Source organism: Sciurus carolinensis, chromosome 10 (assembly GCF_902686445.1).
Source record: "Sciurus carolinensis chromosome 10, mSciCar1.2, whole genome shotgun sequence".
Classification (NCBI taxonomy): domain Eukaryota; kingdom Metazoa; phylum Chordata; class Mammalia; order Rodentia; family Sciuridae; genus Sciurus; species Sciurus carolinensis.
In genome coordinates this window covers 125,408,383-125,423,380 of record NC_062222.1, presented here as the reverse complement: position 1 = coordinate 125,423,380, position 14,998 = coordinate 125,408,383, and the positions used below count along the sequence as shown (strand labels likewise).

General features: G+C 33.7%; 1 protein-coding gene across 2 annotated transcripts in view; it reads left to right on the top strand.

Annotated features, from left to right (window-relative positions):
- Slit2 (slit guidance ligand 2) overlaps positions 1-14,998 on the top strand; it is a 344,949-nt gene that overhangs the window by 287,199 nt on the left and 42,752 nt on the right. For both annotated transcript variants that reach the window (XM_047566500.1, XM_047566498.1), the window contains 4 exons: positions 1,780-1,851; positions 2,338-2,409; positions 4,016-4,087; positions 6,762-6,925. In XM_047566500.1, coding sequence (XP_047422456.1) covers positions 1,780-1,851; positions 2,338-2,409; positions 4,016-4,087; positions 6,762-6,925 — 380 coding nt within the window. The remainder of the gene's footprint in view (positions 1-1,779; positions 1,852-2,337; positions 2,410-4,015; positions 4,088-6,761; positions 6,926-14,998) is intronic.

The following is a 14,998-nucleotide window of genomic DNA, read 5'->3' as shown; positions in this document are numbered from 1 at the left end:
TAAATTTCTTATGTGAAGTATTATAAAGTAAGTTATGGTTACAGTATTAACATTTATTTTATCAAATCCTTATATATTTATATAGTATTTAAGGAAAATAAAGATACTGAGATTCTGAATATAAATTTCAAAATATTAAAGTTTTTTTAAGTTTAATTTGCTATCCTTTTAAAATAATCTCTTTTATTAATGTAAACATTTTTTCTATCTGTAATTATAAATAGAAGATATTTAAATATACAATCATTTTGATCTAGTTATGTGCACACCATCTTATAATGTATACAATTGTCATGCATAATGCCACATTTTAGAGTAGCCTTGTTGGTAATTGATAGAGCTTTTCAGAGCACATAAAAATCAGCAAGAAAGATGACAGTTGTTAATGGGAAAAAACCTTATTAGTTCATCTATTTCATTTTAGAGTATAAAAGCTAGTTTCAGAGGAAGACTGCTAGTGTTCCTGGAATAAGAAGGTTTATTCCTAATTAGTGACTTCTAGGAACCTAGAAGAGCAGAAAACATTGCATATCCAATGTAGACTTTTTCCTAGGTACACTGAGGTGAGTTAACATGTGGACCCTTTCAATTTTCTGTAAAATATGTGAAATCAAACACTCTAAAACTAGTATTGACTATATAAATTCTGTTAAAAAAAAAAAAAACATAAACTTACTGCAATTTCCAGGGGACCACTTTACCAGATTTGGAGCATTTGTGGTACAGCATGTGATTATTTTAAACTAGTTAGAAATGAGAACTAAGATTTCTGGATCCAAAAATGGCTTTACTAGCTACTGATTATACAAATACCTTTTGCTAAATTAGATACATTTATGTTTAAATTTAGGTCTGGTATTTAAGCAGGTGAAAATACTAATTATAAGGCTCTAGTAAGAATCTTACCATATTCAAAATTTTATACGTCCATTTTACTGATATTTCAAATTTTAATGAAAGAATAGATTATCCTCCTCTTTTCTGAATCTTCCATTTATTCATATTTTGAATTTTGCTTCAGAAAAAATTAGTGAATGCATATAATGTTTATATACATAATGAATAGTGAATATATAAGTAAAAATAAATATGTAATGAGAATAAAATCAAGTTCATAGAATGTTATGATACATAGTACAACTATACTTATAAATAGCAATTTAGCATTGATAAAAAATTCAACATCTTTTACTTATAATTCATTAAATAAATATTTATTGAGGACCAGTGAGTCAGAGGGCAGAATATATTGTGATGAGATTAAATTAGGGTTTCTCTTAGTTATCAAATTTGAATATCTGTAGCAGTGAGCGTGTGCATCAGTGAGGATATAGTTTGTATATTTGATGAGACTTTCAAGAACAAAAGTTTATTCCTCTATAAAGTATGTCTATTGTGGGTTGCCTCCAAGAAAGTTCTCTGTAGAATAGCCCAAGTCCATGGAAACAATAGCAGAGGGTTGTGGGAAAACCTCTTTCTCAAGCTTCTATTGCAAGGTGAGACTGGCCATCATGCCCAGGCTTCATTGGCTGACAAAAAATATATTTGCTACTGATTTGAACAGAACAGGATGCAAATAAATATAAATAACATTGCATTTTACCCAAGAGAGTAATCTAGTGTTTTGTGATTTTCAGATAGTACCAAATGCTAACAATACTGCTATAACTATTAACAGGCCGAGCTTCGTCTTTCTAAGAATCAATAATATTTCTGTTATGGTTAATAGAACTGTGTCTTTTTTTTTTTTTTTTTCCTCTCTCTCTCTCTCTCCTTTAGAGACTTAAGTAACAACAGAATAAGCACCCTTTCCAATCAGAGCTTCAGCAACATGACTCAGCTCCTCACCTTGTGAGTGTGAAAGTGTCCTACTGTGTATTCAATTATATCTTGCTACAAAAATACATTTATCTGATGCTGGCCAACCCTGGTGAATGAAGACAGTCTATCTGCTCAAGGAATGTCAATTTCATTGGGAGAAACAGACCAAGCCTCAAACAACAGCAGATTTTACAGAAACTATTGGTTTCTGCAGGGGAGGAGGGGGCGGTGATAAAAAGGAGTCATTTAGCAATGCTTGTGGGAGGGTTAGGGGGGATCTTTACCATAGGCCTCTAGAATGATCTTAGGGAGGGAATTGTTGAGGGAAGTGCAGGCAGAGGGAAGTATTGGAGGTTGTGTTAGGGATACAACACAAAGATAGTGTATATCATGTGTAAATATCTTCAATTTATAAGTTACTCAGAGAATTCATTTCTTAACTACCTTATTTAAAATATGACTTTTGGGCATTATCAGATTCCTGAATAAAATAAATCAGCCTATGTATGCTTTCAGAATTCTCAGTTACAATCGTCTGAGATGTATTCCTCCGAGAACCTTCGATGGATTGAAGTCTCTTCGATTACTGTAAGCATCCTGGGTTTAACAAATTCCTCTCTTTGCGATCTGAGTTTTCAGGTGTCTTTTCAATGATTTTACTGTTTTGTTGATTCTTGGCTGTCAGAATATATGCTTTGGATTCACAATAAATTTGGAAATAAGAAAATTGTATCGCACTTTATCATCGTTCAATATTTTTGATGGGAACAACATGACTTTCCCTTTTATAATACTTGTTGCTGCAGAGCCATTTGTTTGATAATAAATAACTTTAAAATGTGCATTTTATATAGCTCCAATTAATTTTTGAAGAAATAAACTTAATTTCTGTAGAAATCATATAGTGCATGAATACATTTATTTTTTATTGCAAAAATGTACTTTATATATAAAAAAAAAATCAATCCCACTCCCCTTCCTCATAATTAACAGTTAAAACAGCTTGATGTGCCCATCTGGTCTTTCTTTATAAGCATTTGTTTTTATGTCTTATTATATTTATCCCCACAGCTATATAACTTTTAAAAGTCATTAAGAGGATCTTTTCTTGTTCTGCCATTAGCTATTTTTATGTAACATGTGCTTGAGAATGTTTTCATTCTATAATATATAGAGATCATTCAACTGTTTAACTGGTAGAGTATTCCTTAGGTTGAGGAAACATAACTTAGGTAATTGTCATCATTGTTACTATTTTTGGCTTAATTATGAATTTTCATTCTTCTATATGGTATTGTGTTGAACATTCTGTGCATTCATTTTGGTGCAGGTCTGGCATTTCAGCAATGACTTAGGGTGGGAAGGTACTGTCAAGTATTTGGGGAGAATATCAAAAGTAACTGTCAAGCTGTCTGCCACACAAGATTATCTTGATTTACAAATTATTTTTTTTTATCAACTGCTTAGTAGAGTACCTTATTCAAAGTACTCTTGCAAACACTGAATACTATTAATTCTTTTATTTTTCTCTGACAGATTGATAATTGTTTTCCATTCCTGTTTCAATTTGCATTTCTAATTACTAAAGAATTTGAGTGTATTTTGTTTGTTTACTGAGCTTTTGTGCTTCTTATTCTAATGAAGCTCGATCATATCATTTTCCCATTTCCCATTAGGTACTTTGTTTTTTCAGTATTAATGTAGATGTTATTATGCATTTACTACTGGACTGTGGCTTTGAGGTCTTTTTATAAAGGACTTAATCCTTGTATTGAATAATTTTGCAAATATTTCCCATTCTGTTTTTTAAATGGATTTTTACCATATGGATGTATTTTTATATTGTTAAAATTTGCCACTCTTTCCATTTCTGGTTTTGGGTTTAAATCATTTTTGGAAAGCATTTCCCATCCCATGATTATACAACAGAGTGTGCTTTTTTTGAATAGATTGTTAGCTTTATTTGTACATTTAACTTTTCAATCTGGAATTTATTTTGTTTAGATGATGTGAGGTAGGAACTACCTTTGCTTTTTCCAAATGGATATCCAATTGTAGGAATGCTATTTATTGAATAGAACTCTTTTCTCAACAAACTAAAATGCTTATTACAAACCCAGGCCTCATACCTTCATGGGAATTCCTCTGAACTCTCTGAAATGTTGGAAATTTAATCTTGCTTTTTTTATTTCAGTTCTCTACATGGAAATGACATTTCTGTTGTGCCTGAAGGTGCTTTCAATGATCTTTCAGCTTTATCACACTTGTGAGTACCCAGTTCATGAATGTGGGTGTAGGGTCAGAGTGTTCCTGAGTTTGGAACAGCAGTCTCACCACTACCTTTACTGTATTCACATTGTAAATTGTGACTGGTTTAATCTTTTTAAAAAATGTGAATATTTTCAACCTGGATAGGATGCCCACTATAAGACAGCTTTAATTTACTCTTGGTTTTTACTCTCAATTAGTTGAGTTTTCTTTACTTGACCCAAAGTATGTATTTTACAGACATGGCTCTCCAACCCAAGAAGTCTTTTTTCTCTTCCCTTTGATTTCAAATTTTAGAGTATCAACTTCCTTTGAACTTGGTCTGGCCCAACTCTACTGTTCTGAGTCACATCCCAAGTATCACCTCTCCCCAAAACCTTCCCTCATTTGTTCAAACTGGACTCATTTTTTCCTAGCCTTTAATATGGCATCTTGCAAAATTAAATTTGACATGATTCAAATTGACTTTATAGTCAGATAGTGGGAAATAGCCATGTTCATATTGGGTGAAATGTCCCTTGTGTTAACATTCATAGCAGCCCATTTTTACATCCATATTTCTTGAAAGTATAGTAAGGCAATTAAAATATATGTGATGACTGAGGTCCACCAAACTCATTTGGGTAGAATTCCAATATTCTGTTGTTACTAGGTATAATATTAAAACCATGACAAACCTAAGAAGTTCAGGGATCAGCCCTAGAGTCCTTTGGTGATGCTGAGTTTGGTGCCACCAGTGAAAGTTAACTTGGTCCCATCTAAATATGGATGTCGGTTGGGCCTCCATTCCCTAGAAGTTTGCCAGCCACATTCCCCCATGGCTTTGCACTCCTCTCAAATCTCCAAAATTCCAATAAGATAAGAAATTTAGAAAATTGGGAAAGGGGAATGGTTGGAAAGTAGGATTCAATCTTGTTTTTGCTTTTATGGGGCTATATTATTAGTGTGAGTTTTCATTTGTCAGACTGCCTTCCACTGGACTGTTAGGTCCCAGGAGGCAAGACCTTCATTTGTTTTTTATACCTTTGATCACTGGTACCTGCCTCAAAATCCACATCGGAGCCACTTCTTTACAAACCCTATGTCTTCCATTTGCATGAGATACAATCAATGAATCCCTTAGCTCCGGTGTATAAGTTGCCACCCTGCTTGGAAAAGAATAGAGGAAAAAGGAGAAAGTGGACATGCTGCTAGAATTAGGGTCATGGGTCAGAAAAAGCTACATAGGCAGGGTGCTGCCTGACCTGAGCAGACAGCACCCTGCCTATCTTTACGTGACCCCACTTCTTCCCAGAACAAAGAGTGCCGTTTGAGTCTTCTCTGTCATGTACCCTGTTCTCTCTTATATTTCATTCATGCATTTGTCTTTTATGCCTGAGATCATAAAAACCTCTGCTCTGTTCCCTTTTTCCACTCATCTCCTGTCATAGCAAGAATTTGGTGAATGTCAGTGAAAATCAGATGAAATGATTCAGCAACATAATTTTGGCCATTTTTAATTTAGAAGGACTTGGATCTGACATACATATGAGGAAAACAGTTACTATATTCCATTTCTTGGTTAAAATTGGGCATTATAACTGCTATACTATAAAATATGATTTTAAGCATATTTTGGGGATTCTAACAAAAAGAAAAAAGATCAAGTATGCTTGGACTGCCGACCTAGAAATATCACTAATCAGAGGTTAATTATAAATCAGAATTAATAAGTTTTTAAATACTGCTTTATGCATCTGCTTGTCGTGCCCAAGTTTTGCAAATGTGTGAACCCACCAATTAACTTCTTTTTTGTGTGTGTTTCTTTACCTAATAGTAGAATGTTAATATTATTGACTTCATAGAATTACTATGTAAAATAAGATGATGTGGTTGGCACAAATGGTGTAGCCTAGCTTCTATAGTCAGTAATGATGAACTACAAATAAGCTATTCTCTTAATTACATTTTTACTACTGCTGCTGATGTGAGTCAGAACCAAAGTTCTAATGAAGAGACAACAGACAGTCCAAGCCAACTCTGGTAGACTAGCTCTATGTATCTTGATTATGTCATGCCATTTAGTGCTTCTGTGTGTTGGCACTACCTTTGCCTGAATCATCCTCCCAACATTTCCCATCTATTTAACTCTGTCTATCCCAAGTAGCTTAGACTATCTCAGATCACCAGCTCCCCCAGAAAAACAGTAATCTCTGTTCATAGTCTCCTTGAAAATATTTCTACTATAGCAGTAATAAATAATTTTCTAATGAAAATTATCTGTGTTTGACTACATACTCATCTCCTTGGCACAAGGAGTGTTGCCTCATTCATTCTTGAGTCCTCAGAACCTTCCATAGGAATTGAGTTCTCAGTAAATAATTGGTATATGCAGGATTGTGTTAATATGCCCTTAGAGTGTACTTATATCCAACATCAACCTCCTCTCTGAAAGTAGGGGACCTTGTGAAGCCCAGGTAAGTGTTAACATGAGTGACAAATCACTAAATCCCCCAGATGCTCATGGTTCAGGAAAATTGGGACTCCCAATGTCTCCATTTTGTTGTAAATTGTCATCATCAATAAGGCAATTGGGATTTTCTACTGAGCATCACTTTATATTCTGTTCCCTTAGGAAATAACAGTGCTTCCATACTATGTGTGTGTGTGCTTTCGTGGTGTTGTTTTTCCAGAGCGATTGGAGCCAACCCTCTTTACTGTGATTGTAACATGCAGTGGCTCTCCGACTGGGTGAAGTCGGAGTATAAGGAACCTGGAATTGCTCGCTGTGCTGGTCCTGGAGAAATGGCAGATAAACTGTTACTCACAACTCCCTCCAAAAAATTCACGTGTCAAGGTATCGTTTTTAATTATTTGCACAACTTTTTTTTTAATTGCTCTTAATTTTAAAAGAAAAATAAAACCCTTTGCAGCTAGACTTCTAAGGTCCATTTGAGAAGCCCAATAAATGATGACTTGTTCTACCTCTCTTCTTGGACAAGACAGAATTGTTACCTAGATGCTAGTAAAGAACTAGGATTTTCAGATAAATCTCATGAGTAGTTCATTGGAAATGACTGCTTTCTAGAAGGTGTAGGTAGAAGTGCGGAGTACACAAATTCTGAAATTCCTTTCATATTCTCTAACAAGAAAAATGTTTTGCTTTTGCCTTGTCTGAGCATGTGCCCTGCCCTTAGGGCTGCCAGGGCCCTGTGGCTTCCTGATACCAGGTAAGGAGGAATGGGTCCTCAAGGGTTCAGCCAAACCTTCTGACTTGCCTCATGTGCTGCAGACTCCCCGTGTGGATGTTCCCATGTCTTGCTCATTTGCCTCCCTTTCTTTTTCCTTTGATGTATTTGTGAATTCTTCCCTTGTTATAAGAGTAACATGTGAACAAATTCAAATCTAAATAGGAAGACTCTAAACTCTAAATAGGAAAATGAAAACAATGAGAAACATTTTATTTCTGCAACCAGAAATAAAATTAACAATTAACCCAAGTCTTAGATACAACCACTACTAAATTTGTTTCACGTATTTTGATTTTTGGCAATCAAATACATGAGCTTAGGTTCCTTACCAAAAATGGGATAGAAGATAGCTATTATTCATACATTGTAGATGTTTGAAGAGGACCACTCGAAATTATTAGATGGAGGATAAAAATTCTTGAAACCTCTAAACGTATAGTCAGTAAACATTGCATAAGCTTGTTTTATGTTGAAAACTAAATCCTGGTATTGTGGAACATAAAGAATTTTCTGGTATGATGTTCCCTTCCAAGACTTGAAAACCTCCCTGAATAAATAATTCTTCAATACCTGAACATTTATGCAGGAAAAACATGTAAGCAGAGATGATAGTATCAACCTGAAAGAGTTTTGATAAGATTAAATGTTTTGATATGTTCAGGTCACATGTCTCACCCACAGTAAATGCACAATATAGCTTAGTGATTCATTTATTCCAACACTTCAGAACTCCAACAAAAAAGCAATGAGAGCACTGCATGATTTATTGATAAAAGAAGGAATTTTCAAAAAACACACCCACCTAACATTTTAAAATTGGCATCTAATGCTTTTTTTCACACATAAATATGTTTGCAAGAGCACCATAACTTGCAGAACATAGCAAATGTTAGCATTTTAAAACAAAAGTCTTTGACTGTTTTTTAAAATGTCTTTGGTGGAATATAAGTGCCACAACTAATTCTAAAAGAAAAGAAAGCAAGATAACCCTTCACATATTTTATTGTTGTTTTTCCTGGAACTTCTCTTGTTTTCTTTGAATTTCTGTTTCCAGTACCTCAGAAAATTCTAACACTCTGGTACAATATGATTTGAAGCTTTTAATTTTCCCACCATCAAAAGTCTATATGTTTTTACGTTTTTCTCAGAGTTTAATTGTCATTAATACTGGTGCATCATTAATTGAAATGACATAATTATATATGCTTTAATATTTTTATTAAAAACAAAGTAAAATCTTATTGCAATGCCTCTCAAGTGGTTAGTGCATTGATTGCAGGAAATTTTACAAGTGACAATGATTTTTAACTGTTAAAACTGTTCTTTTGTAATCCCAGTTTTTTCCTTGTGGTCAAGGTTGTGGTTAGTTTCTGAGAGGTATGCCATTCTTTGGCAAAGGAGGGGAGAAATTATTATTGAAGGGGAAGAAGAGAAGGTGAAACTGGCACAAAATCTTGTATGATGGAATATTATGGGGCAGAGTACATGGGGAAGTTGAGAAAGTGAAACTTAATTCTTTTACACCTTTCTGCCCAGGTATACCCACATTTCATTTTGAAGGATGCTGGTGCTTATCCTTTCTTAAATTTATAATTCCTTGGAGATGTGTCTGTTGTTCTTCTCTTGTTGGGGTTGAGGTGGGGCGGGGAATGTTAAAACACAGTTTTGAGAAGCTGCAAACTTAGAGTTCACCCTACAGTATTATAGTTTTCATCAATTTATTAAATATTCTCAGAACTTCAATATATACTTAATATATACATGCAGATTTAACTAAGGATTTGTCTAACTTATTTGACCTTTTTGTTTTTCATTTCATGGCTGCAGCATCTCACATTAGTATAGTGTGGACGGAAATAGGCTTGAGGGATGATGGGTTCTTATCAGCACTACTCACTACAACTTTCTGCAGAGATGGAAATGTTCTCAGTCTGCACTAGCTAATATGGTAGCTCCCAGTCACATGTGGTTATTGAGAAAATAACACGTGGCTTACGTGATTAAGGAATCAAAGTTTCCATTTCATTTAAATCTAAACTCTCTACATATGACTCGTGGCTACCAAATTGTAGTAGTAGTTTTTTTAAAGATGCAAAGATGTCTAAACCAGTAGTTGGGACAGATAGACTAGTGTGAGGATGGTGCATCAGGTGGACAGAATTGCAAGAGCACAGATGCATTTTGGGAAAGTTCTGAACCTGTGTCAGTGCCACCAGGAAACAGTCAATCTGGGATTTGTTATAATTAACAGATAATGTAAAGTCCTAGATCTTTCAGCTGAACTTTGGTAGTTTAGCTTAATATTCACTACATTAGCAAATAAATAGACTATGCATATATGAAGGTATCTGATAAATAGTAAAAAGCCTGGATATGGCACAGTGCAGACATTCAAGACCCCAACAAATGCCATGCAATTGCATTCAGCAGACTAGGATTTACTCCATTTTTCTATACCTTAATATAATTTTAGAGTGATTGCAAGCACTGAAACTCAGAATGTTTTTTGCATTTGTCTTAGCATTTGTCAAAATATTGTGAAGTTTCTTTTTCTTATTATTCCTTGCTAGTTCAAGAATTATGACAATTTAGACTGGATCTTTGCCAATATTACTACTGCTACCACTACTGATACTAATAATAAGTGATCACTTCTTTTTTCAGTTATTTGCCTTATGCTGAGAATGTTGCCTACATTTTTGTCTTTTAGTCTTTGTCATGCCCCCATTTGAGAGAGGAAAATATTGCATTTAGGATATCTAATAATATGTTAAAATCTGAGTGAAAGAGGCAGAGTTTGAATCCTGAATCTCTGACTCTAGAGCATGTTGCTGAAGTTATAATTTTCTATAAAAATATGTTCAAAACAAATTATCAGTGTCAATAAGATTACTGCCCAACTATGGAAACATACTGAGAATATGAAAATTATGAACTGTCCTCAAACATTTGCTAGAAATATTTACTTATAAGAATTGGGTTGATAGAAGGCAAGGTATTCTAATCTATTAATCAAAATAATTCACTCAAGGATATCTACTGACTCCTGTACTGTTGACATGCATGCTTTAGGATCTTGAAAGGAATAAATGATGTTTCTTTATTTTATAATTCAATATTTTCATATTTTAAATTAACTTCCCCATATTTTGAGCAGTGCTAAGCATTTTTATTTTATTCATGGAAAGCTTGTAAGCACAAAATCTCCCAGTATTGAGGTTTGTCAATATATAATTTCAAATTACAGCATGAAGATAATATTCTTTATTTAAAGCCATGTTTATATAGCTAAATTTTAAAATAACCCATGCAATGCATGCAATTGTTTTGAGGAATATTTCAATAAGAACTTTATCCTGTTTTTCAGAGTAGTTTCTTTATTGTATAAAGTCGTAGTTTTGATGTAAAAAAAAAAACAAGGAACAGAATGAAATAGATGTTCAGGGCATATTTAATTAATACCCAGATTGAGAGCACTCTTGAGTGAAAAGTAGGTGGTCATGATCTCTGTAATTCAAATGCTTGTCCTCATCTCTTCTCCTTCAGATGACATTAGAATGATTAGGCAGTTTACAATAAAAAAGAAGTTTTTGTCTCTGGATTTTCATTAAGAAAATTAGCACGCCACGTGGAACTTTATTAACTTTCAATATTTCCATTGAGACTCTTAGTTTAGGATGATTTAACTATACTTCAACTAAACTCCCCTTTTTTTTTTTCACTTATAAACATTTCTTGAACACTTAAACATGCTTAGGAGTGAACATTCTTTCAAAATTAACGATGTATACTTTCATTCATTTAATAAATATTAGAATTCCTACAATATGCCAGACACAGTCCTGAGGTGGTAAGAATACAGCATTGTACAATGTACAATTAAACCTTTTTCTTCTTGGAGTTTATATTTTATTAGTATATAGATTTAAAGTAGATAATTCTAAAATAATATCATATTAGATATTAATGATATTTACCTGAACCATACAACTATGGAATGGTAATGACTTTGCCATGTCTATGAAGCCATTAGGACATTCTCACAGGATGCCAATAGAAGTGGAAGTAGAATATGAAAGACAGGTGGAAACCAGGTAGGCAGGTATCTGGCAGCCAAATAAAGAGGCAGAGATGCTGCTAAACACTTCATTAGTTGTAGAAGTTCACTTGAGTGTCAAGGAACCAGGAAAATTTTTAAATCCTAAAATGATTATTAACATTTTACCACCTCCTGGTTGATCTCTTTTCCTAATTGTATACATTTAGAATCCTATAAATTCTGGAATTCCTGGGAGAAATTCAACTATCCCTCAGCAACCTTGAAATAACTATTATTTTCTTAACGAGGGCAACTTCTTTCTTGTGGGGGAGTTTTTGACAAGCTTGAGTAAGGCCTTTGGGTTTGTGTCTCAAAATTGTTGACTGATATTATTCTTTAGTTATTTAACTAAGTATGAAGATGACTAAATAATTTACCCCAAACTAGAAGTAATGGAAATTTCACTATTTTGAAACGTGATTCAGAATTTTATCAAAGCCTTTTTAAATTTTCAGATTTAGTATCACTAATATACTTTTTACCTTTGAAGTAGCATTATCTTTTAGGGTGATAATTTATTCATTATAATTTATTCAAATTCAGGTTAGTGTATATAGTTATCTATCAAATGCACCACTCTTTAACAAAATAATAAGGGACTATTTTTCATTATACTTTTAAAAATTTAAACTGGAAAAATCTTAACTGGCATTTGTTCTAATAGGGTGAAAAAAAACAACAATTACCTGTTCAGTTTTTGAACATTTTACATCTATATTCTCTCTGATATAATTTCATAAAATAATTATGGTTCTTTTTCATTTAGATTTAAAAAGTTCATTTATTGGCCTAAGGTCACATGTAAAATACAGCCAATGATCAAGCCTGGTGATCCCAAAGGAGTCACATTTAACCATTTATGTAATGCAAATTCACATCTGATGTCCATCTGCATCCTTCAAGTGAACTATAATGAGGGTACCAATGACTTTCATCTTTCCAAATTCAATGACTTTTTTAAAGTTGGCTCTCTTTTCATCTTAGGCAGTGGTAGTCAAAGCTCCTTTATATTTGTTAAGCTCTTACTTTGTTTCTATTACTGACACCTCATTTTTTAATGCACTCTAAAGTGGAATTCCGTCCTTGGTCCTATTAAATTCTCTGGTGCTTCAACTACATAGCTATGATTTTCCTTATGAACTTCAAATTCATCCTTGTATTCTCTTTGTGGATTCCTTTGCCTTAGTGGTTTGCAGAAACTAAAAACGTGAATTCTAAGACATGCCTTCTCTTTTCCCACATTCTTTCTCTAATTGATATATGCATGTCTTTACTGCTGAGCAGTAAGTTTTTCTAGGAACTCAGACATTTCTCTTGGCCTTGATCCTCCAAAACATAACCTGGTGCCTGGCACAAAGTAGATCCTCAATAAATATATGATAAATAATAATAGAATGTTAACAAATATGTCTCTGATATTAATGCTCAAGAAATGGAGTAATAGTAAGTGAAACATAGACTCATTGGCCTTGAATAAAAGTCTCCTTTTGGTTCATTATGACCAACATCAAATATTCCCTACCTGTGTCTTCAGTTGTCTGTGATGTACCTCAGACTACATTAAGAGCAGCCCTAGAGGATTTTGTTATTGGACTCATATTTCCAGAATTAAGGCAAAGTCAGGAGTGTAGTCAGAAACTTTTGTCTGAAGCTTTTGGTAATAAATAAAAGTGAGAATCAACTCTCGGTGGGTGTTAATATTGGTGTCAGGTGGATAGTTAGTGATTTGAGTCAAGCAAGCAAGTCCGCCTACAGATCCTAATGGATTTAAAGTCCAGCAGATCTTCCATTAAAGAATAAAATAAGTGACAGAGACAGACTGTTAACCAAATGTTCTTCCCTTTTCTCTTTGAATTATTAAACTGTACACACCTATATCCATACAGCTGGTTCTTCAGTCATGAACAAATAGCACATCAATTCAGTTAGCTTAGAACAGCCTTATTCATTTTGGCAACACTTATAAACAATCGTCTTCTGGAAACGAAATTTCTTCTCTGTGGTGCACATCTCATGAGGACTAATTTGTTGGCAGTGTTTTAACAGTTCTCAGAAACAGCTTTTAAGGGGGAAAGGCTTGAAGATTACAGTTCCCTCCCAAGTAGCAATGCCAGAACCAAAAGAACCTCCCCTGCTTCCTCAAGTTATTCTGTTACTTTTAATGGCTGTTCACAACAAATTTCCAAACAATAGTCACAAACAACATAAAAATCATTAACCCTGGGTGCTCTTAGCCCAGAGGTTAATTATCTCTTGATAACCACTTCCATTCCCATGATGTTCATAATAGTCCCTATAGTTTCTGAAATTTTCAGCCATCCCTAGTATCATACATATAAGGTACTCAGTGAACTTATTGAATGAGTAGATAAATGGCAAGCTCTGATTTACCTTTGTCTGTGTTAATATTTGGACAAATAAGCAAAGGTTCCTTTCTCCTTTTAAATTAGCCACTTTTAGTTTACCCTGCCACACTCTTTGTAAATCTAGGAGAAAGTGTCAGCCCTTGCTGTAATTTCTGTGCTTTATCTCATTAGGTCCTCTGCTTGATATTTATTAACATTCCACTTAATGCTTAAAAGGATCCACTGAAGTTGACTGCCATTATCCTAATGCCACACACACATCTGAGTTATAAATTTGGGATACCAACTTAGGTTGATGGACTTCAGATTGTTTGCCCAAGATTAGTATGTATTATGCTAAAAAACTAATTGCTCTTCATGGACACCTTTCCTCTACCTAGGAATAATCAAGTGTACAAAATTCTACAAGTAATGACCTGCTCACAGGAAGCTTTAATAATGCTTCAACTATTTCATAATGACTTTATTTAAAATGTCCCTTGAGATCTGATACCTTCTTCTTATTATATACATAGATTAAAGACACCCTTCTACTTGAATAAGAAGATTTCAGGAGAGGATCTTTGAGAAAGTATACTAGACCAATCACAAATTGGAGTCAAATAAAAGTTGAAAGATAGTAGGTAAAAGATAGATAGTAGGTAACAGAAAGATAGAGGTAAAATATGGATGGGAAGATGAATGAGAGGAGAGACCCAGAGAGGAGAGATGTAGTTCCAAAAGTTCAGTTATAGAAATAAACAGATTCAGAATAAGTAAGTAGATGAAAAAATTATGAAAATGACTTTCAGCAAAGTGGGTTAAAATCTAAATGAAATGAAAAAGAAATATCATTGTAAGTATTTGAAGATAGGAAAAAAAATGCTGCTATGTCCCATTTGAAATTTATATAACCTACAATCTTTTTCATTCCTCAATTCAAATTCAAGTAATAGAAATAAATTATCTGGGGTTGGGGTTGTAGCTCAGTGGCAGAGCACTTGCCTAGCAGATATGAGGCACTGGGTTTGATTCTCAACACCACATAAAAATAAATAAAACAAAGGTATTGTGTCCATCTACAACCAAAAAAAAATTAAAAGAAAAAGAAATAAATTATCTTTGAATAACTGATTTTAAAGAAATATATCACAGAGGAGTAAAAAGAATGCCCATTCTAGAAGTCTGTTTTACTAATTGAAGTTAGAACTCCATATTCTGCTGTGTTCCCCAAA